Below are 20,576 nucleotides of genomic sequence, written 5' to 3' on the forward strand. Positions count from 1 at the left end.
ATTCAAAACCTCTTTATACTAAAAGATAGAAAGTTGAACATCAACGATTCAATATTGAAGACACTACTCTTTTAGTTACCCATAAGATGACATAGAGCCTAGTAACATAAAAAAGCTCTCTAATGCCCAAAAAAGACAAATGGATTAAGACAATAAAAGAAGAAATGACTTCCATATGATCAAACCATGTTTGGAAACTGGGTGATATACCAAAAGGATACAAACCTATTAGAAGCAAGTGGGTTCTCAAAGTTAAGTGAAAGGATGATGGAAGTACCAAATACAAAGCTTTTTATAGTCGATAAGGGCTATATACAACACAAAGGATAAAATTTAAGGAAACATTCTCACATGTTGTAATGGTTACGCCAATAAGATTGATTCTAGATATTGTAGCAAGTTTAGATCTAGAGCTATATCAAATGGGTGCAAAGTCTTTTTTTCTCAATGGAGAATTGGATGAAGAAATCTACATGGAACAACTTATAGGTTTCATCGAACAAGGTTGCGCATAAAAGTTTTGAAAATTGATTAAATTAATTTATGGCCTTAAATAGTCTTCTAGACAATGGCATATTCAATTTTATAATGAGACGATGAAGAATGACTTCGAGCTAATTGAAAAAGACCATTGTGTCTATACAACATGCTCTGGAAGAAAATCCGTCATCTTATCATTATACATTGATGGTATCCTGATAGTTGGAAATGATATTGAATATGTGAACCAGATCAAATCTTGGCTCAGCTCAAGTTTTGAAATGGGAGATATGGGAGAAGAAACATATATTCTTACAATTAAGATTTTGAGAGATCATTCAAAGAATATGTCAACAAAGTCCTCAATCGATTCCATACGAAAATTTGGAAACCCATTGACAGCCTAATGTCAAGTATATAATCCTTAGCACTGACATGTGTCCTAAAACACAACAAGAGATCAAACATATAAAGAGTGTTCCCTATGCTGGTATTGTAAGCAGTCTGATATACCCCATGTCGCATATAAGACCTGATATTTGTCACATTGTTGGGATGGTTAGTGGATACTAGTCCAATCATGGACAAGCACATTGGAAAGATATGAAAAGGATACTAAAATATCTTAACACTATTGTAGATACTCGCTATGTTATCAAGGAAAAGATCTCCGGCTAAAAGAATACATGAATAGCTATTGGTAGGAGACTTAGATGTGAGGAAATCTACATGAGGCTATGTTTTCTAGGTAAATTTCATCAATGGTGTACAAACTTTGTCTATTTCATACTTTGATGTATAACCTTCAATTTGTTTCACTAATATGTACGACCTTATGGGTGACTACACACTATAGTGTACATCAGGTAAAAATGACCGCTCAACACTTAGTCAATTCGCCACGTCAGCAATCTGACTATTCTTTTTTCTTTTCTTCCTCCTGTTATTTCCTTTCCTTCTTCGTTTTTCTGTTTCTTTCTTTTATTTCCTTCCTCTTCTATTCTTTTTCGTTTCTTTTATTTATTTCTTCTCACTGATGATTCTATTTCGGTTAAGATCTGTCGAAATTGATTACCGGGGAGCAATGGTAAAAGGCAGAATGAGAGACGTCAAGGAATTGCATTATTTGGAACATGCGTAACATTATTTAGAACATATGTAACATTATTTAGAATATTTTACTTAACTTTTTAAAACACATGCTATAAAATATAGAACATATATACACTCGAGCATAGTTCTATTATGCATATTTCTAAAATGAATGACTGATGTTCTACAACTAATGTCCAATGTTCTTAAAACTAATATCTTATGTTCTAAAACTATTGTCATGTGTTCTTAAAACATATTTCTAAACAGTCAGTAGAGTTCATGCATAAAAAATTTAGAACACATTCTATAAAATTTAGAATATATGTAACATTATTTAGAATATTTTACTTAATTTTTTAGAACACGTGCTATAAAATATAGAACACATAACATATACTCCAGTATAATTCTGTTAGACATTTGTTCTAAAACTAATGTTTTGTGTTCTACAACTAATCCCTTATGTTCTAAAACTAATTTATTATATTCATAAGACACATTTCTAAAAAAATCAATACAATTCATCAACATATATAAAAATGGAAGATGGTTGTATTTATAATAATACCATTATATGTATTTACAATAATGTCATTAATGAGCGTTCTTATATAAAAGCTATTCTCATATAATGGAGGTGTTCTCACCTGAGCTCTCTCTTATATAAACTCGATATCTAGTTTAAACGACTTGAAGCCTTTTAACTACTCAAATCAACCTTAATTAGTAAATATAAAATTTTATTTGTAATTTTACTAATAACTATCAATATTAATGTGAATATTTTACCCGACGTCAATAATAAAATCCAAATACAAGTTAAAATAAAAATATCAGAGAGAAAAATAAAAATAAATAAATATGTATAAGTATATTTTTAATATTTAAAATAGTAATATTTTTAATATAAAATTAGAATTCAATAAAATAGGATTAAAGTTCGAATGCCATAATCTTTTAAAAGCTATTTTGAATTATATCCCAAAATGAAAATGAAAATGAAAAGGAATGGCAAAACAAAGGAAGGAACAGCCCATAAAAGGAAAAAATATGAGAAAAATCAGAAATTAGAATCCAAAAAGAAAGAAAGACAGTTGTCTGACCCTATCCTTTGTCCGAAATCACAAAACAAACCATGATCAAATTTTTTTCAACCCCTACCTATATTATTTTCAAATTAATACTTTTCCAGATCTATCTACAAACAAAAGCTAGCTGTATTATAATATTGGCAAGACGCAACCCCCTTAAATTTTGTAAAAGTATTCTATTGGGACCGTGCACTTTTGTTATTTTCAATCGAGTCCTAACTTTTACTTTTTTTCTTTTAATAAATCCATTTATATTTCAAAACATAAAATACTATAACATGGCCGCAATTGAAAAACAACAACATCATAATGTTACATAGTTCAAAGCATCCAATTAAATTGAAAACAAAAATTCTTAGGATTTAATTCAAAAAATAAAAACAATAAGAATCAAACTAATAAAGCTAAAAACATAAGGCCTAATTGTGTATTTGGCAACATCAGGTACATCTTTAAAACCCTAACTTTGGGAGTGGATAGACCTATCCTTACCTAAACTTTTATTTCTCAAAAAAAGGTACATCTTTAAAAAAAATGTATATAAAACTAGACGGTTTCGTTGTCCTAGAAAATGTTAATTTTTTTATTATAAAAATATGAGTGTTTGATTGAATACTAAGAAATGGGAATATAAATACCTTAAGATAATATTATTGTTCAATTGGATTCATTTTCCGCAATTTTTTTTTGTTTTCAATTCCAAACACGAAATAAAAAATATTTAGTAAGAATTGAAAATAGATGTTTTTAATCTAAATAAAAAATATCTACTATATATCGTCAACGCAAACATTAAACAACAATAACTTAATAAATAATATATATAAAAAACTTAATCAAATGATGTTTTAACATAAGAACGGGAATCACATTCCGAAGTTAATGAATTTTTTTTTTCCATTCTTTCCATCATCACAACTTTGGTTCTCATTTTCTTATAAGAATATGTCAATTCAAATTAAAATAATATGAAAAAATAAAAAGGATAATAATGTATATTTTATACAAAATTTTCAATAAAATTATGTTTATAAAAATTATTATCAGATTTAATTAATATAGAAATAAATAAATGCAAAGAATAAACCAAACAGAGTTATTAAATGATGATTCTCATTGTAATAGAGGATTCCTTCTACAAAAAAATTTAAATCAGTTTCCTGAATTTAACTACGTCAAAAGAAAATATTTTATATATTATAAAATTAGAAGGTTTCTATTTTTGTACATTCTTAATATTAATATAATAAATAAATAAATAAATAAAATACTCTCTCCATTCCAAAATATAAATTATTCTAGGTTGTTTCACACAAATTAAGAAATACAATTAATTAAGTTGAGTTAAATTAATAAATTTACATTGATCTAACTCTTATATTATTTAAAATTTAATGACTACCATTAATTGATTGAGATTTTAATATGATAAATTAAAGGGCAATTAATTTTCCTACCAAAAAAAAGGGCAATTAATTTAGTAGTCCCTATATTTTGATAAAATATATTATTTAATCCCTGTATTTTTAAAAACACACGGCAAAGTTCTTAACGTTTTTCTCGGTGAACTGTTTAGTCCCCACCGTTAGACTCTAATGAAGATTTTATTAGTCAATTTGAATTTTTGTTCTTCTTTTTCTTTATTTTTCTTTCCTTTAAACTCTAATGCATCTGAAATCAACTTTGAGTATTCTGTTTCTTAATTGTTCAAATTCGTAAGCATTGGGTCTGTTCTTTTTCTTATTCGCCATACAAATAGTTTCTTCTTTTAAATTGGATTTCCTCTTCTGAAGTTTGAAGGTAAATAGTAAAGAGTAATTTAGTCATTTTTGAAGTCATAAATTGTAAAAAATCTAACAAACAGACGGAAAGACTAAATAGTTCACTGAGAAAAAGGTTAGGGACCTTACCATGTATTTTTGAAAATACAGAGATTAAACAGTGTGTTTTGTCAAAATATAGGAATTAATAAATTAATTACCCTAAATTAAAAGTGGAGAGATTTAATGAGTAAAAGCAAAAAATTAGGGGGCCCATAATGTTTTTTTCCTAGATAAAATTGAAACCAAATCAACCCAATAAAACGCCAAAAGTATAACGGCTTTAAGTTTGCTAGCAAAAGAGTTCCTTTTCAGTCCAGGTGAAACAGAGAGAAGCAATGGCTACGAGAGTTTGCGGTTTAATCTCAGGTAGGCTATTAGCGGTAGCCGCGGTGGTGCTTGTGATGCTTATGGTGCCGGAAGTTTCTGCGACTAAATGGACTGTAGGTGGCAACAAGTTCTGGAATACTAATGTCAACTACACTATTTGGGCTGAGGGAAAACAGTTCTACAATGGCGACTGGCTCTGTACGTCTCTTTCTTTTTCCCTTTCTCTTGCATGTTTCCAGCTTCAGATCTGTACTTAGGTCTATCTTTCTTCATTATCTAATACTACGTATACCGATTGGTAGGGTTTGCTATTTCAGTTTAGCTCATTTTAAATCCGTCTTGTAGCTAATTCGATTAGATCTGCGAGTGCCTTTGATTGGAAGAGAGTGATATTTGAGTTTTTTTAGATTTTAATTTGTCTATGTTCGTTTGATGAAGCTGCTATATGGATTTTTTTAGAAGATTGTACTGATTGAAGTTAGTTTGTTTGAATTTTGTCTGTAAAATGTTAGATTAGTCTTTGGTTTGTGATGTGACTTCCATTGACGAAAACAGAGTATGGATGCTGGGAAAGTGAAAATTTGGACACATTTAATTCTTAGAACAGAATTACAGATAAGATTAATTGCTACTAGTAGTCTTAGTGGAGAGAAAAATTGTACTAGTTTTTATGAAGGAAAGTGGAGTTGTATGTTTTTTTTTAAATTTTGAACTCTACATGGTTAGTTGATGATCAAAGAAAAAGTTATTATTTGTTCAAGACAAAACTGTAATTTTGCTCATGTTTATTCATTTGTGCTAATTACTTATGTTGCCTATAGAGATCTGCAATGTTGCTTACTTGCTTTTTAATTCCATAGTAAAGGCCTACTTTGAATTGATAGTTTCTTTACTCTTTAAGTCATTTATCATTTCCCTTTGGTGATTCTGCTAGCGGAATATCTTTTGGCTAAGGTTTTACTTTACTTCAACTCAGTGAGTAGTCAATTTTCCAAATTTTTCACTTTAATATTATGTGTTCTCTCTTTCATGAATTATTTATTTTGATCAATGGCTGGTGAATTATCAATAGATTTGCTTTCTAGCTCAGTGAATAACAACACAAGAACTAATGCCACCATTATGCAACTTTTGTGATGCTAAGTACCGGAATATTGTTAAAGTCTTCTTTTGCTAGGCTGATGAAACATAAAGTTAAAAGTTGTAGGAATCAAAGTGCTGTGCAATACCCTCCTCTAAAATCATGTAGGAGACATGATATTATTTTATCAGTGGACCTCACATGTGAGTATGGGCCGTATGGCCACTCCATTAGGTGTATCTGTATCACATAATTTAGGCAAGAAATACAGTACCTCACTGGCTTTGAGCCTTTGACTACTATATTTAAAGCCTCTTCATAATACATTTTAGCCGTATTAACCAACTGACGACTAAAGTTAATTAAGTGAATATGGATTTTCTAAGCACTTCTGTTGGGTCACAAAAAAATTGTATTGAAACATCGTTAAAACGTCAAACATAAATGGAATTAAACTTCTGCATGCTTTGCTCATGGCTGGTGCAGTGGAAAGATATTTTATGACTGCTAAGGTTAGGATTTGGATTTTGGAAAGTCTATTATACATTGCTTTTTCGCTCGCTGATTTGACAGTGCATATTCGTTCTCATCATTCTAATAACTACTAATACCCTGAGCTCATGTTGATAATGATAACATGAAACATGTTAATAACTATTAAAAGCTTTAGGAGATATAACTGAATATGTTAACGACAATACATTTTCTTTCAATTGTGTTGTTACCTTGTTTTGTTGTTCTAATGTTTCAGTTGTTTGACAATTTAGCTTCATCATATAGGATCTTGAAGTGAATTCCAGTTTGGCATCAATACTTGTAATAGTGCAAAATAACATGAAATTTAGTACTCGAATTCTGGAACTATAGAGCTCAATCGAGTTGTTTTGCAGATTTTGTGTATGACAGGAACCAGAATAATGTCCTAGAGGTGAACAAGACGGATTATGAGTCATGCAATGCCGATCACCCTCTTCACAATTGGACTAGGGGAGCTGGAAGGGATGTGGTTCCACTGAACGAGACTCGAAATTACTATATCATCAGTGGTAAAGGGTTTTGTTATGGCGGCATGAAGTTAGCAGTTCATGTCCGAAACCCACCTCCACCTCCCACATCTTCCCCAGTAAAGGACAAGAGTGGATCTCCATCTCCATATTCCAGTCTCAGAAGCCAGTATGTTCTACCAGCTGTTCTAATCATTGGTGCTGTATGGGATGCATTTGTTCATTTGTGGTAATAACATTTGATTCATCAAAATTTTCAAGCTTTCGTGCAAGGATCAACATTTGGTCACTTCCCTTAACGAATTGTAAAGGGAGATTGAGTTGTCTTACATATTTCTTTTTTCCTTTTTCTTGGGGGTGTTGTTTTATTTATTGTAGTTGACCTGAAATTAGATGAGTCTTGGTTAAGCTAGTGGATGGTGTCAATTTGAAGTTTTAGAAAGTAATGTGTATTCTGTCAAAATTGAACTCAAAAAAGGATCTCTTGGATTTATTTATTACAAAATTCAATGGCGTAAATTGTGGTAATTGGCTTTTGATTTTATTGGGTTGTGTTATAAATCCACTGGGGTCCTCTTATCATGTGGTTGGTCAACAGTCACCAGATTTTACGCAAGAATGTCCACTAATTCCGCAGGTGAGAAGGATTTTATGCCAATTATAATATGTCATTTAGTAGGAATTGTTTGAAGAGTCCAGCAGTTTTTGGTTGGAAGCACATGCACATGTGCAATTATAACCAAATTCTGCATTTTCTTTGTTTTGCTTTGCTGTATATATTTCCATAAATGAGAGGTTTCTCTCCCTATATAATTTGATTAGGCATCTTTTATTGGGGCTAATTACAAATCTAGCCCAACTAAAAGGGTCCATTTACATATCTAACCCACTTTGCTTCAATATCACCAAATTAGACACTTTCATCCACTTTGGACAAGAATACCCTTATTTCAATTCATCTTCTTTCTCAGATTCTGAACGTCTTTCTCGTCATCCCAAACGGGCGAAAAGACGGTGGTTTATAGAGAGAAGAGATTTTGTTTCGTTCAACCTTTGAAGAACTAGTGTCTGCGGAAGAGGATTAGGAAGGAAATCTTAAAAAATAAGAAAGAAAAAAAAATCTAACAATTGAATTGCTGTGATGTCGCATTTGTGACGAATTCGTCGTAAATGCGACAAGATTTGTCGCATTTGCGACGAAATGCGACAGCAAGTTGTCGCATTTGCGACGAAATGCGACAACTGTTGTCGCATTGCGACGAAGTGCGACAGCAATTGTTGCATTTGTGAAATGGTGTCGCATTTGTGACGAAATGCGATAAATTCGTCATAAATACGACAACAATGGAGGAAATTGACGGAAAATGGTGGAAAATAGAGGAAATTGAAACAATACCATTACAGATGAAGAAAGAGACAAAACTAGCAAGAAAAACATGTATATAAGCTAAAAACATATAATTTCTACGGGAAATTGAACATAATACTTCAATAATCACTAACGATTGGTATCAGAAATTGAAGAACATGAACCGAAGAAAAAGAAGAAGAACCAATCGAAGAAGAAAGAAGAAGAAGAAGAAGAATCGAACGAAGAAGAAGATTCGATCGAAGAAGAAAGAAGAAGAAGAATCGATCGAAGAAGAAGAATGGATCGAATAGAAATATGGGTATTCTTGTCCAAAGTGGATGAAAGTGTCTAATTTGGTGATATTGAAGCAAAGTAAGTTAGATATGTAAATGGATCCTTTTAATTGGGCTAGATTTGTAATTAGCCCTCTTTTATTGTCCTGCAAACCAATTCTGTTCTATTATTGCTGAATTATATTCATTAGGTGTATCAAATGAGGTATAAAATGTTAGCAATAAAACTATAATCATTAGGGCGTGCTTTCTGAACATCTTATTTATGATTTTGTTTGATAATTGATTTGTGACTCATTAACTGGTCCTGAGGGGTGTGTTGCGGACGTGGAAGATTTGAATTAATTGCACATTGGAAATAAAGTGAATGATTGAGTTATATTAGTAAAAAGTGTTTATTGTAGATGTGATTTAAAGTCACAAGGCTCATACCGACGAAAGCAGACAATAGCTGTTGCAATTGGTTTTTGAGCTGACTTTGTATGTATAATGTGTTGGTTGGGACTTGGGGAGATGAGACAGAAGTTTGTGGGTTTATAACGATCCAGCTTTGAGGGAGTGGTGGTAGAGTGGAAAGCTTGAGTAATGAGCAATCCTGATTATACTAGTAAAGAGTGTTTCAATCAACGTTGTTAAACTCGGATCGAACCGGTCGGACTAAGAACCGGCTAAATTTTGGGTCATGATGAGTTTGTTAATTTTCAACAACCCAATAACAACCAAGGTCAAGCTGAGATTCGACGGTTCAATCGGGATTCGGATTGACCCATTTCTTTTCTTTTAAATAATTAAAAAGAAAACAAAAAAGTAAAAAAAAAGAAGCAAAAAAAAAAAAAAAACCATTACTTCATATCTTAATTCTCATTACTTTCCTAATTCATTGCTTTTTTTTCTATCTACCTGAATAATAAAAGGTTCAACTTTGAAATACCAATAGTTTGAAATACTAATAATTTGATGCAGAAATTATTGTAATAAGATTGAAACATGTTTGAAAAAAATAATTCCAATTTACAAGTAATGTATAGTTGGTTTATAATTTTAAATTAACTAACTATATATTTATTTATTTATTTATTTATTACATCGTTTCGATTCAATTAATTCGAGTCATTTGGTTGAAGTAAGTGACCCATGTCCTAATTATAAATCTGGTTTGATGTTGGTTCCAATTCTGACAATATTACTTATTACAAATGCATTTTAAAACTGTGAGATAAGAAATGTGATTTAAATTAAAACGGTATCTACCTAGTATTAGGTTAGAGAAAATTATTACAAGTATCACATTAACAATGATGGTCTTATGAATCTTACCGTATGCCAAAAGCTTTAACAATGATAGCATTATGAATCTTAGGCTAGGTCAAAAGTTTCTCTGTGCTACTCTGGCTTCATTTCGGAGAAGAATTTGTTCAACAACATGTTTCAATAGACTGATATTATAATGTTAAAAATATTTGGATTTCATCATTCTTAATCATGCAAAACAAAACCACAATATTGCATAAATATAATTGTTAGGATATTGGAATAAGATGATTTTCACAAATAACAATAATAAAAAAAATGTATTTTGATCAATGATGAGAGTAATCAATTTCTTCGGGGATCACTAAGAATTGTGTTTCTCCATCTTGATCCTTTAGACTATCTTCAAGGGCACTTTATTTTTAGAGTGTCATTGGAAAGTCCAGTTCCAGTGGAACTAGATGACTTTGCAGCAAAGATGATGTAAGGTTTGTGATACTTTAAAAAGAATACCACGTCAGAAGAAATAATAATAATAATATTATCTTTTCATTTAAATATATTTACATGTGTTTTTTTAAACATATATTATTCCTGTATTATTTGATTTTTAATTACACTATTATTTAAATTTGTGTGTATATTTTTAATATTTGATAAATTTTAATTTTATTTAGTTTTTTTCTTTTTCTATCAAAATCTATAATGATACTTATATTATTATTATAGGTTGTATATTTAAATATTAAATTGCAATTATGAAAATTTTGTATCTAGTCGTATTAAGTACAAAATATGATAAAAATTAATTAATGGATATATAGTTTGATTAATAATATAAAGAATATAAACATGATAACATCCGGATTTATTCCTTTTAAGAGGATGAATAATGATAATTAAATATGAATAATGATAAACTGTTATTCCTTCTATATGAATAATATATGATTAATATATGATTAATACGTGGTTAATGATTAATATATGGTTAATGATAATTAATGAGGGATTGATGAAAACTCATAAAAACAGTTACTGCTTTGCTTCACTTCAAACATTTTTACACATTTAAATAGAAAAATTGCATACTCATAGTACAGATCAAGATCAAACATACTTGTAGCAAATTTCAACTCTGCTCAAGAATTGCAATTAACAAATTTGTATGTATATATTTGATTCTACATGTAGTTGCATTTATAATTATTAGCACTGCACTTTCTCTCATATTCGCAATTACAACCAAGTACTTTAGTAGCTTACCTTTTTCTTTGGAATCGACAGGACAGAACATAAGCAAGGTTGAACAATAACGATAGACAGAGATTGAGGATTGAGGAACAAAAAGAAACCCATCAAGAAACTTCAATGGCGATAGGCGAACATAGAATGGAGAACGGTGAAAGGCGAACGGAAAACGACGAACGACGAACGAAAGTTTAGCGAACAGTAAACGAAAGTTTAGCGAACAGTAATCGAAAGTCTAACAATCGGCAAACGAAAGTTCGGCAAATGAACGATTTGGAGACTGCGAGATTGGAGATACGAAATTAAAAATGTGTTATAGATTAGAGATTTTAAAATATCTGCAACCTTTGGATTACTATAAGTTTGGCCAATTAATTTTTAGGTTTTTTTTAGCTGAGCCATGAGATAATTTATAAAACTACTACTATAAAAGTATTGTTGAAAGCATGTTTTCTTTTATAGTGTAACAAGCATAGTTGGGAGAATTTTGTGAAATTATTAACAAAAAAGAAATGTAATAAAATAAAGGTGAATTTTACCCCTATTTTTTTCTTTTAAAAGTACATATTTAATAATACAAATTTACAAACACATTTGCTTATAAAGTATGAAATAATAGAATTTACCCTGTAAGATAAAATTGGTCTTTACTTAATAGAAAAATTGAACAGGTTGATTTGATAGTTTTTAATTGACATATAGGACATTTTGAACAAGTTTATATAGTTTCTATTATTTGAAAGATCATGAAGTCGATTCTGAGTGGAACATGTTTCTCGTAGTTGTATCAAAAACAGTTTCAAACACTGTGTATTATTGTTTTATCACGATTTATAATATTGAAGATGCATATTCAAGCTTTTCTAATGTATTTTTGGATTGTAATTTTTTAATTGCTTACGTTGAGATATACTATTTTTTTTTCTAAATAAAACAATTATCTTTCTTTTAAAAAAACAATGTTACTAAAAAAATCATTTTTTCCTTCTAAGAATAGCACTGTTATCCAAGGTTATAAAACATTAGATACTAGTCGAGCAGACATGGTCCTCGAGGATTAATCAGAAATTAGTAGGAGATTAATCGGCTTTGTATTTTTTATTTGTTAATTTATATAAATTCAATTAAAATATGTATTATACTATCTAAAAATAATAATATAAAATTATTTAATATAGAAAAAGTAATATATATCTTTAAAAATTAGCAACATCAACATTTCAACCAAAATATCATTCAAACAATAAAAAATGAATTCATAATAAAAAATAATTTTGTTCATTGTTGCTTATGCGGTACCTAGACAGCACCTAAACGGTCTAGACAACAGTGAGGCGGCTTAGGCAGCTAAAAATTGTTTAGGAACCACAAAAAACGCTTAGAGAAACTAATCAGAGAAAATTTGGACGATTCTCGATTTCGAACGTCTAGTCGGTCAGACGCCTTCATTTTGAATAGTGCTATCTATCATTAAAAAAAAAATGATAATAACAAGAAATGTCAAAGTATCGAAACATAGAGTTTCTTCTTGAACTTAAAAAAAAAAAAAACTTATTTATCCTAAAATGAGATATCTCTCTTGAAGTCCTACAATATGGGATGCCAGACACAAGAGATGAGATAAGAATCATAAAATGTGTTGAAGTTTAAACAGAAGAGCACCTCAAATGGCTTCCATTTGCCATTACCTCTCATCCCCTTGTCTCTCCAATTCACCTTCTTATATCCCTTCCACTTCCTTTTCCCAATTTCCTTTTGCTCACTCACTTTCCACTTCTCGGACCTTCAAAACCCTCTCCTCATCTTCCTCCTCACCAACAACTGTTGAAGATGACCCAAAAACACCGGAGCCCATCTCCATAGACAATCTTCACCGTTTCTTTGACGTCAATGTGGGCAAATGGCACGGTTCTTTCTACGTAAGGACTCAGGATTATCTCCACCGATTGAAATTTTCTTTTTCTTTTTCTTTTTCGATTGTAAATTTTCAATTTTCTGCAGCAATTTGATGCTCATGGGAAATTGATGCAAAAAATCAACACAAAGCTTTCTGCTAGCTCTTATGGAGAAGATGAACTCATGAGTCTCATTCAAACGTACGTATTGATTCATTCTCTTGTCGAATTGTTTTCACTGTATCTATTTTCTGTGAAGAGAACTGTAATTGAATGGACGGTGTTTTGCACCAATTCAACTTTAATTTTGTGTCTTATGAAGTGTGCTTTAAATGTTCTAGTTGGTTGGATTGAAATAATCACTGTTTTACACAATTTAGGTTTTGATAATTTGCAAGGGAAATGAGGTCTTACTTTGTTGTGGTTTTTAGGCTATATATCAAACAACCAGCATCAAGCACTTCAATCTCTGGATATGATGAAGAGCCAGAATGGGCGGAGTACAAAATAAAGGAAACCAACATGTTCACTGTGGACAAATATCAACAGGTGACTTCACATGACACTTAAAAGTATCATTCTGGAAATAGCTTGTAGCCTTGTTTTTGTATTTTTCTATTGAATATCCATAATTATTAGTTTGCAGATTGGCTTTTTCCCCAATGAAAGGGCTTATGCTCTAAGGTACCAGACAGCTGGCATGTTAGAAACTGTTTTAAGGCAAGGAGTGTTGGGGGAAGATGACACTGGAGAAGAATCACCGAGGCGAGTGCTTCTTTCCTCTTAAGGCATGCCAAGCTGTGGATTCTAGGGATCATAGAGTTTTACTAGTATTGAGCTGAACTAAAAGCATTTATCAATATGACTAGCTTCAGCAGCATGTAAGACTAGGGATTCTGCTGCAGTGTAACTTGATTTTTGGTGGTTTTCGAATGTAGATTACTGAAGCAGAATGATAAATCTCCATTATCATGGATATTCAAATGAATTTTTGAGTTAAACATTTGTTTGGTTAGGACTAATCTGCTGCTGCTACTGAAGCCTAGCTTCACCTTTGTTCAACCTATCACCGTAAAATAGTAGGCAAATTATCTCCCATCCGCTGCCATTAGATTTTTTTGCTCATGTAGGCGAAAACTTAAAGGAACAGGAATCCATTTTTCTAAATGATCTTTTCCCATCTGTCTGCCATATCCTGCTTTACATATTTCAGTGCAGCACCAAATAAAATAGTTTTCTTAACTTGGCCCTTCTCTTCTGAATTACATTTTCAATAGACTTGAATTTTCTCTTATTTTTTGTTCCGGTAAAAATTCAAACGTTATAGCTAGTAAACTCTATTTCACCACGTGCTAACTTGTTTGCCACTTTTGTTCTTTCTTCTATTGTGTAGAAATCTTAAACTTCCTTCTCGACTGCCCTCTATTGTATGTGAGAATTGCCTTTATTCACAAGAGAATAATAGGCGAGCCAGAGCTTTTCACATTATGGATCCTAAAGGCGTCTTAGAAATGCTTCTCATCTTCCTTGAGGATAGAGGTGATGGGATTGTTTCTCATCCTTCACTTGACAATGGCAAGGTAAGTCTAAGCATAGTCTTATATTGTTAAATGATGGCGAGGAATTCTATTTTCACTTTCACTAGATTAACAGTATTAAGTTTCTAATATATGGTTATATGATAATGAGCTTTCATTTATCTGATTGCAGGATAGCGAAAAGAGGATCCAACCATTTCTTGGTCGGTGGAAAGGTCATTCTATAACAAAACGCAGTGGTGTTTATGGATCGACAATGTCTGAAGCTGATACAGAATTTCTGCTTGAAATGGATGACAACGGCCAGCTGATTCAGGTAACTGGTTGCTCTAATTGCCTTCTTGGGGAAGGCAGATGAAAAGGGGAGGGATTGGAACTGGGAACTTTGACAGGACATGTTAATAATAATGTAATTGGTGCCACAAGACTTGGTGTTCCTATTGAATAGGTAGAGGAAAGAAGAAATTGATGTGTTCCCTTTTTTTTTTTCAACAAATGTGTTCCATCTTGGTTCTGGTGTATGTCACGCCCCTCTAAAATTGAAGAGAGAAAATATAGCTAAAAGCTAGAATTTAGCCCCCATACTCGGTTCAATTTGTCATTTTTAGCCCCTATATTATAATTTTGGCACATTTGTCCCATGTACTTCAATTTTTCTTAAAATTTTACCATTGATCATTAGCAGTTAGTCACACACAAGGTGTTAATGTGGTCAAACTAAATTCTCCTAATTTGTGTAACAGTGTATTTTGGCACTGTAAATCAAGAACTAGATTTTGAAATTAAATCAGAGGGCCAAATTGACAAATTGTTCCAACAAATGAAGTACAAAGGGCTATAGTGCCAAATTGTGCCGAGTACAAGGGCCAATATTGTTGCTTTTTCCGAAGAAAACGAATATGATTGCATTATGTCTAGGTTTGATTATAATTTTTTACTGTCTTCTCATTCTTTTTCCTTAACGCCCTCGTATCCAAAATTTCCCCTCTTGTGCTAGTGTTGGTGAAAAATATTCTATGCATACGAGCATAAAAAATGGATCATATAATTAACTTTTTGTTAATTGACATGCTTCTTATATGATTGCTGATGAGTTCATTCAGAGTTGAAATGTAAGACTGAATCAGTTTCTTATGAACAAAAATTGTCAGGATATTACATCCAAATCTGGTGTTCCTGATGCTACGACAAATGTGCACTGGACGGGTAGAATTGCAGACAACTTGGTTAGATTTGAAGGAGGATATCAAATGACATTGTTGCCTGGAGGGATGTACATGGGATGTCCAGCTGACATTGCAAAGAGTATTACAGAATCAAAGTCTTTTCATTTGGAGTTTTGTTGGCACGAGGCTCCTGGCAAGAGACAAAGGCTTGTTAGAACTTATGATGTAGAAGGTTTGGCTGTTTCATCTACTTATATTTCTGAGATTAAATTGTGAGTTTTACTCTTTCTGCTTGCTTTTTGTGTGGAATGGTTGTCATTTCATTGTACACTAATACACTATCCATTAAATGAGAAAGGGAAACAGTAAGTAAATCTAATGGTCCAATTGTGAATTAAGGTGAGCTGCATTCATTCTTTCTCTCCCTGTGAGCTCCTGGGATTTCCATGGTTTTACAAAATGCTATTACAGTAATGTCATTTTTACGGATTGATTCTGCTGTACAAAATTAGATTGGTTGTCTATTGCATTGAAAATATCGTGTCTTCTCGTGTCTAAGAGAAGCCGACTAATCATAAATACCCTTTGCTTTGAGAATATTGGTCGAGATACTATCATTCTCTCAACATCTCCCTCATTTTGTTTATTATAAATACAAAACAGTTTTATGGAAGGTAATCTGTTGTCCCTAAATTCCTAGCCCCTTCCCTGTCCCTTTTCAACAACGCAGCTTGCCCAGATTGGCATCGAAAATTGCTTGGACAAGGCCGAGATTGTCGGTGAAAGGATTGGAGAAGAAAGTTATAATTGAACATTTGGATTAAATGGGATACAAATGTCATTCTTTGTATGAAAGATATTTTCGGAGATGGAAGAATTGGACATTCCTATAAAATTCTCTAAAATTGTCCTTCTTGAGAGATTGAGTGTAATTTGTGCCAATTTCGAAGTTGTTTTATGTTATTTTGGGATTAAAAGCATTTACGGTCATAAATCACTATTATCGAATTCAACTATTTATTCCACGTATTGACCACATTATGACATGGCAAAATCTAACTGAAACAGGCATCTATGTGGCTTCCATGTGGTTAAAAAACCCTTAAAATGCAATGAAACATGAATTAAATAAATAAAATCAGATTTTAAGGTTTTTTACACATGGCAACCAGATGATGGACATTCTCTTCAAATTGGATTATGACGTGTCAGTGAGCGTGGACTCTGTTTCGTCAGCATTTCAGTGGAGCAAGTTGTTGGATCTGATATTTTTTATAACATTTAATGATTGATCACAACTACAATTCTAGTAACTACTGGTGTGGCATTTGATTCAAATTGATAATTTAATTCTACAGATCAGAATAATATATTTATAAAAAACATTAATTTATTAGATATTATATGAACCACGACAGAATCTAATATTACTTAATTGCCCCGCCACAGGCCTTTTATCTCCTCCACCACCAATTTAAGCATACATTAAAGGGCACATGATGAACAACACCACCACAATCCTCGTATATCAACAACAAAATAAAAAGATATCCAACCACTTGTGTAATCTCCTTTTTTCCTTTTTTTTTTTCAATAAATTAAGCTCTTTTTTGTGGAAATAAATTAAGCTCTAATAACATAATTAATTCCTTAAAAAAATAATTTTTTTGTTTGTTTAATTTCTGTCAAAATTCATTTTATTATTTGTAAATTAATCTTTTTAATTTGTATTAGATATAGACTTTATCCAGTTTTCATAAGATATATATGAAAAATAAATTTCTTGAAATTGATAATGATAATGATCAATTAAACTGCAGCAAATGGGAGTTAAAACATAATTATAAGAAAGAAACCTTAGCATTATAGAAACACTATATATGTTAAAAATGATAACATATTTATTTATCAAATTGAGGATACAAAAATTTGGGTGGTGGAATATATGCTTTGAGAAACCAAAATATTAGGATAAAAATGAAGAGCAGAGCAGCACATATAAATGATAAGCTAACTAATTAATGGTATATGATTAAGCAGCAGGAGCATAATCATAACCCGAATCATCATCGTCTCCATCATCACCTTCTATGCATGGTGCAGTTGCAGGTGCACAGCAATAGCATGAATCATCATCTGCATACTGCTTATTATTATTGAAGTAGATAGAGGCGATTGATTTGGAAATGACAGGCATTGTAAGAGAAAAATTGAGATGGTTTATATCCAAAGAAATGTGATATTTTAGGAGATGTGTTTGTGATTGAAATTGGAAGAGAGATGAGTTGATTAAATAGAGGAAGAAGAATATGGTGGACTGAGGTTGACACAAGTCAACCACATGGAGAGTGTGAGTTTGTAGCTTTGGGTTGTGCCCAACTTATGCATCCGACTTGGAAAGTTGCTTTATATTTGGATTCTTAATGCCACTTCAGCATCCACATCATATCAACTTGTTTTCTTTGCCTTTTATTTGGTGGATTGCTATTCACCGCTCCTTTTTACTTATCACCGCTCTCCATGTAACGTTTGTTACGTACCAAAGAAAGAAGAAGATTAATTGAAGGACAGCTAAGTAATTAGCTATTAGTTTCTTAGCTATTAAGTTTCATTAGTGTCTTAGCTACTAAGTCTTAGTTACTTAAGTGTTAAGTTTTGCTAGCTGTCTTTTCTTCTTCCTTAAGTATCTTTTGCCACTATTATAAATACATCTATTGTCATTGTAAGGGATCATCAAAAATATTAATGAACTAGATTCTTTTCTTTTCTTTTCTCACTCTCTATTCTCTGTTTCTTTCTCTTTCCTACCTCTGAACTTCTTCATCTTAATTCTTTTCTGTAAAGTGTAAATCGTAACAGTGGTATCAGAGATCTCGATTCTCCGGAAAATTCTGATTGGGTATGATAAATACTGCACCGTTAACTCGTGTAACTAAGAAGAATCAACAAGCCATGGAAACTCTCGAAGATCAGATCAAGGCTCTCGCGGCTCAGTTTTATGATCGATCGGAGTCTACTGCAGAACGATTGGACAAGATAAGCGATCAACAAACTGAGCAACGGAAGAGGATTGAAACTCTAATTGCAGAGCAGAATCAATTACGAAGAGATCAATTGGATTCCAACAAATCCATTGATGAAAGGTTCCACAACGTGTTATCTACCTTCACCAAGCTCATCCAGATTAATTCCGGTATCCAGATTAATTCCGATCAGCCTACGACTTCAACCCTCAATACTAACACTGGAAAAGGAATTCTCGGCAGCGGTCCTAATTCATCCCCTGCATCCTTCGTAGAAGTTTCTCCTCCTGAGAGAACTCCCTATTTCCACAAGTTACTTCTGAAATGCGATCTTCCTATGTTTGAAGGCGTTGATGTAGATCTTTGGGTGAGTAAGTGTAATAAATATTTTCAGATATTTGAAGTTGTAGAAGAAAAGAAGGTGATGCTGGTTGGATTGTACCTGCAAGGACGAGCAGAGCGATGGTTCCGAAATTGGATTTCCTCTAATCCTCAAACTTCTTGGAATGAATTTGTCCAAGAGGTTGAAAAGAGATTCCAAGAAACAGAGGTGGAAGATGTAGTGCAACAATTATCACAACTAAAACAGGAAACTACAATCCTTGCTTATCAGGAACAATTCGAGGCAATCAAGCTCAAAATGGAAAAGGTTCACCCTAATCATACTGAATCTTTTTATATTTCTAGTTTCATCACTGGATTAAAACCAGAAATTAGGTCTGCTGTTAGACCTTTTGAACCCACTACACTCTATGTTGCTATTAAGCAAGCCAAATACCAAGAAACTCACATTAAAACCATGATCGAAGCTGTCAAGCCCAAACCTACTTTTCGATCCCCAAACACACCTAAACCCTGGCCTTAAACTACCACCAATCAACCTTACTCTACTCAAAATACAGGAAATATTGTTAAACCAATGGAACAGAAACCCAGCCTAAACACTAATCCTGTAAAACGCATACCAGGAGCCTATTGGAAATGTGGTGATAAGTATCATCCTGGTCATCAATGCACTACTAAGAAACTGAATTTGATTAGTGGAAGTGAGGAAGTGGAGATTGAGGAGACAATGGAAGGGAAAACATTGGAAGAGCCAACTGAAATAATGGAAGTAACAAGTGAAGAACAACCAATCACTATATCCATAAATGCCTTAGATGGAGGATTGACTAATGGAACTTTGAAACTCAAAGGCACCATGATGAAGAAACCTATATTGATTCTAATTGATAGTGGAAGCACTCATAGCTTCATTGATTTTAAGCTGACCCAAGATTTAAAACTTCCTCTTGTCAAGGTTAAGCCAGCAGCAGTGACTGTGGCTGATGGAAGACAGTTGACAGTCAGTTCCAAGTGTCAAGAGTGTAGTTGGACTATGAATCATAACAAGTTTGCTTTTAACCTTAGGGTTTTGGAGTTGGGAGATTATGATCTCATACTGGGATCTGATTGGATGAGGAAGCACACTCCTGTAACGTTTGATTTTGACAAGAATAGATTGTTGGTTCATCAAGGTAAGAAGGAAGTGGAGTTGAAAGGGATGGGGGATGAGATGTCCGTAAAATTGATGTCTCTCAAGTCTATGAATAAACTGATCACCAAAGGATGGAAAGGTATCTCTTCAACCTTATTCCTTATTTCTGTTTCTGAACCACAACCGGAAGTATCCAAACCAAAACTAGAACCCTTACCTAAATCACCACCCAACTACTTTTCCCTTCTCACGCGCTATAGTCACTTATTCCAAATGCCCACATCTCTGTTGGTCCCGTGTGATTAGTTCCAAGGGGGGGGGGGGGGTTAGGAATTAATATAACTTTTTCGTTAATTATTTATGTAGACTTAACAGTTTTGGTAAGTTTGTCAACTCAGCTTTGGTTAGCTTGGCCGAATTTAGTGTAAGA

The 20,576-nt window shown here is 32.5% G+C and overlaps 2 protein-coding genes across 2 annotated transcripts; both read left to right on the forward strand.

Moving 5' to 3' along the window:
• The first annotated feature begins 4,761 nt into the window (after nucleotides 1-4,761).
• On the forward strand, nucleotides 4,762-7,502 carry LOC136208785 (early nodulin-like protein 17). The gene is made up of 2 exons (XM_066000013.1): nucleotides 4,762-5,014; nucleotides 6,788-7,502. Exons 1-2 carry the CDS (start codon nucleotides 4,825-4,827, stop codon nucleotides 7,132-7,134), a joined length of 537 nt encoding a protein of 178 aa, XP_065856085.1. The 5' UTR covers nucleotides 4,762-4,824; the 3' UTR covers nucleotides 7,135-7,502.
• A 5,129-nt stretch (nucleotides 7,503-12,631) lies between these two features.
• Nucleotides 12,632-16,064, forward strand: LOC136208794 (uncharacterized). Its single transcript, XM_066000025.1, has 7 exons — nucleotides 12,632-12,966; nucleotides 13,049-13,143; nucleotides 13,374-13,491; nucleotides 13,589-13,707; nucleotides 14,336-14,522; nucleotides 14,653-14,796; nucleotides 15,632-16,064. Exons 1-7 carry the CDS (start codon nucleotides 12,715-12,717, stop codon nucleotides 15,920-15,922), a joined length of 1,206 nt encoding a protein of 401 aa, XP_065856097.1. The 5' UTR covers nucleotides 12,632-12,714; the 3' UTR covers nucleotides 15,923-16,064.
• Nucleotides 16,065-20,576: the final 4,512 nt, after the last annotated feature.

The sequence above is a fragment of the Euphorbia lathyris genome, chromosome 1 (genome assembly GCF_963576675.1).
Source record: "Euphorbia lathyris chromosome 1, ddEupLath1.1, whole genome shotgun sequence".
NCBI lineage: Eukaryota > Viridiplantae > Streptophyta > Magnoliopsida > Malpighiales > Euphorbiaceae > Euphorbia > Euphorbia lathyris.

Excerpts from the sequence above, each read along its gene's own strand:
- LOC136208794 (XM_066000025.1), top strand. The coding sequence starts at position 12,715 with ATGGCTTCCATTTGCCATTACCTCTCATCCCCTTGTCTCTCCAATTCA. Across the intron at positions 13,708-14,335 it reads ACTGGAGAAGAATCACCGAG|AAATCTTAAACTTCCTTCTC; the intron begins GCGAGTGCTTCT and ends TCTATTGTGTAG. Across the intron at positions 14,523-14,652 it reads CTTCACTTGACAATGGCAAG|GATAGCGAAAAGAGGATCCA; the intron begins GTAAGTCTAAGC and ends ATCTGATTGCAG.
- LOC136208785 (XM_066000013.1), top strand. The coding sequence starts at position 4,825 with ATGGCTACGAGAGTTTGCGGTTTAATCTCAGGTAGGCTATTAGCGGTA. Across the intron at positions 5,015-6,787 it reads CTACAATGGCGACTGGCTCT|ATTTTGTGTATGACAGGAAC; the intron begins GTACGTCTCTTT and ends GTTGTTTTGCAG.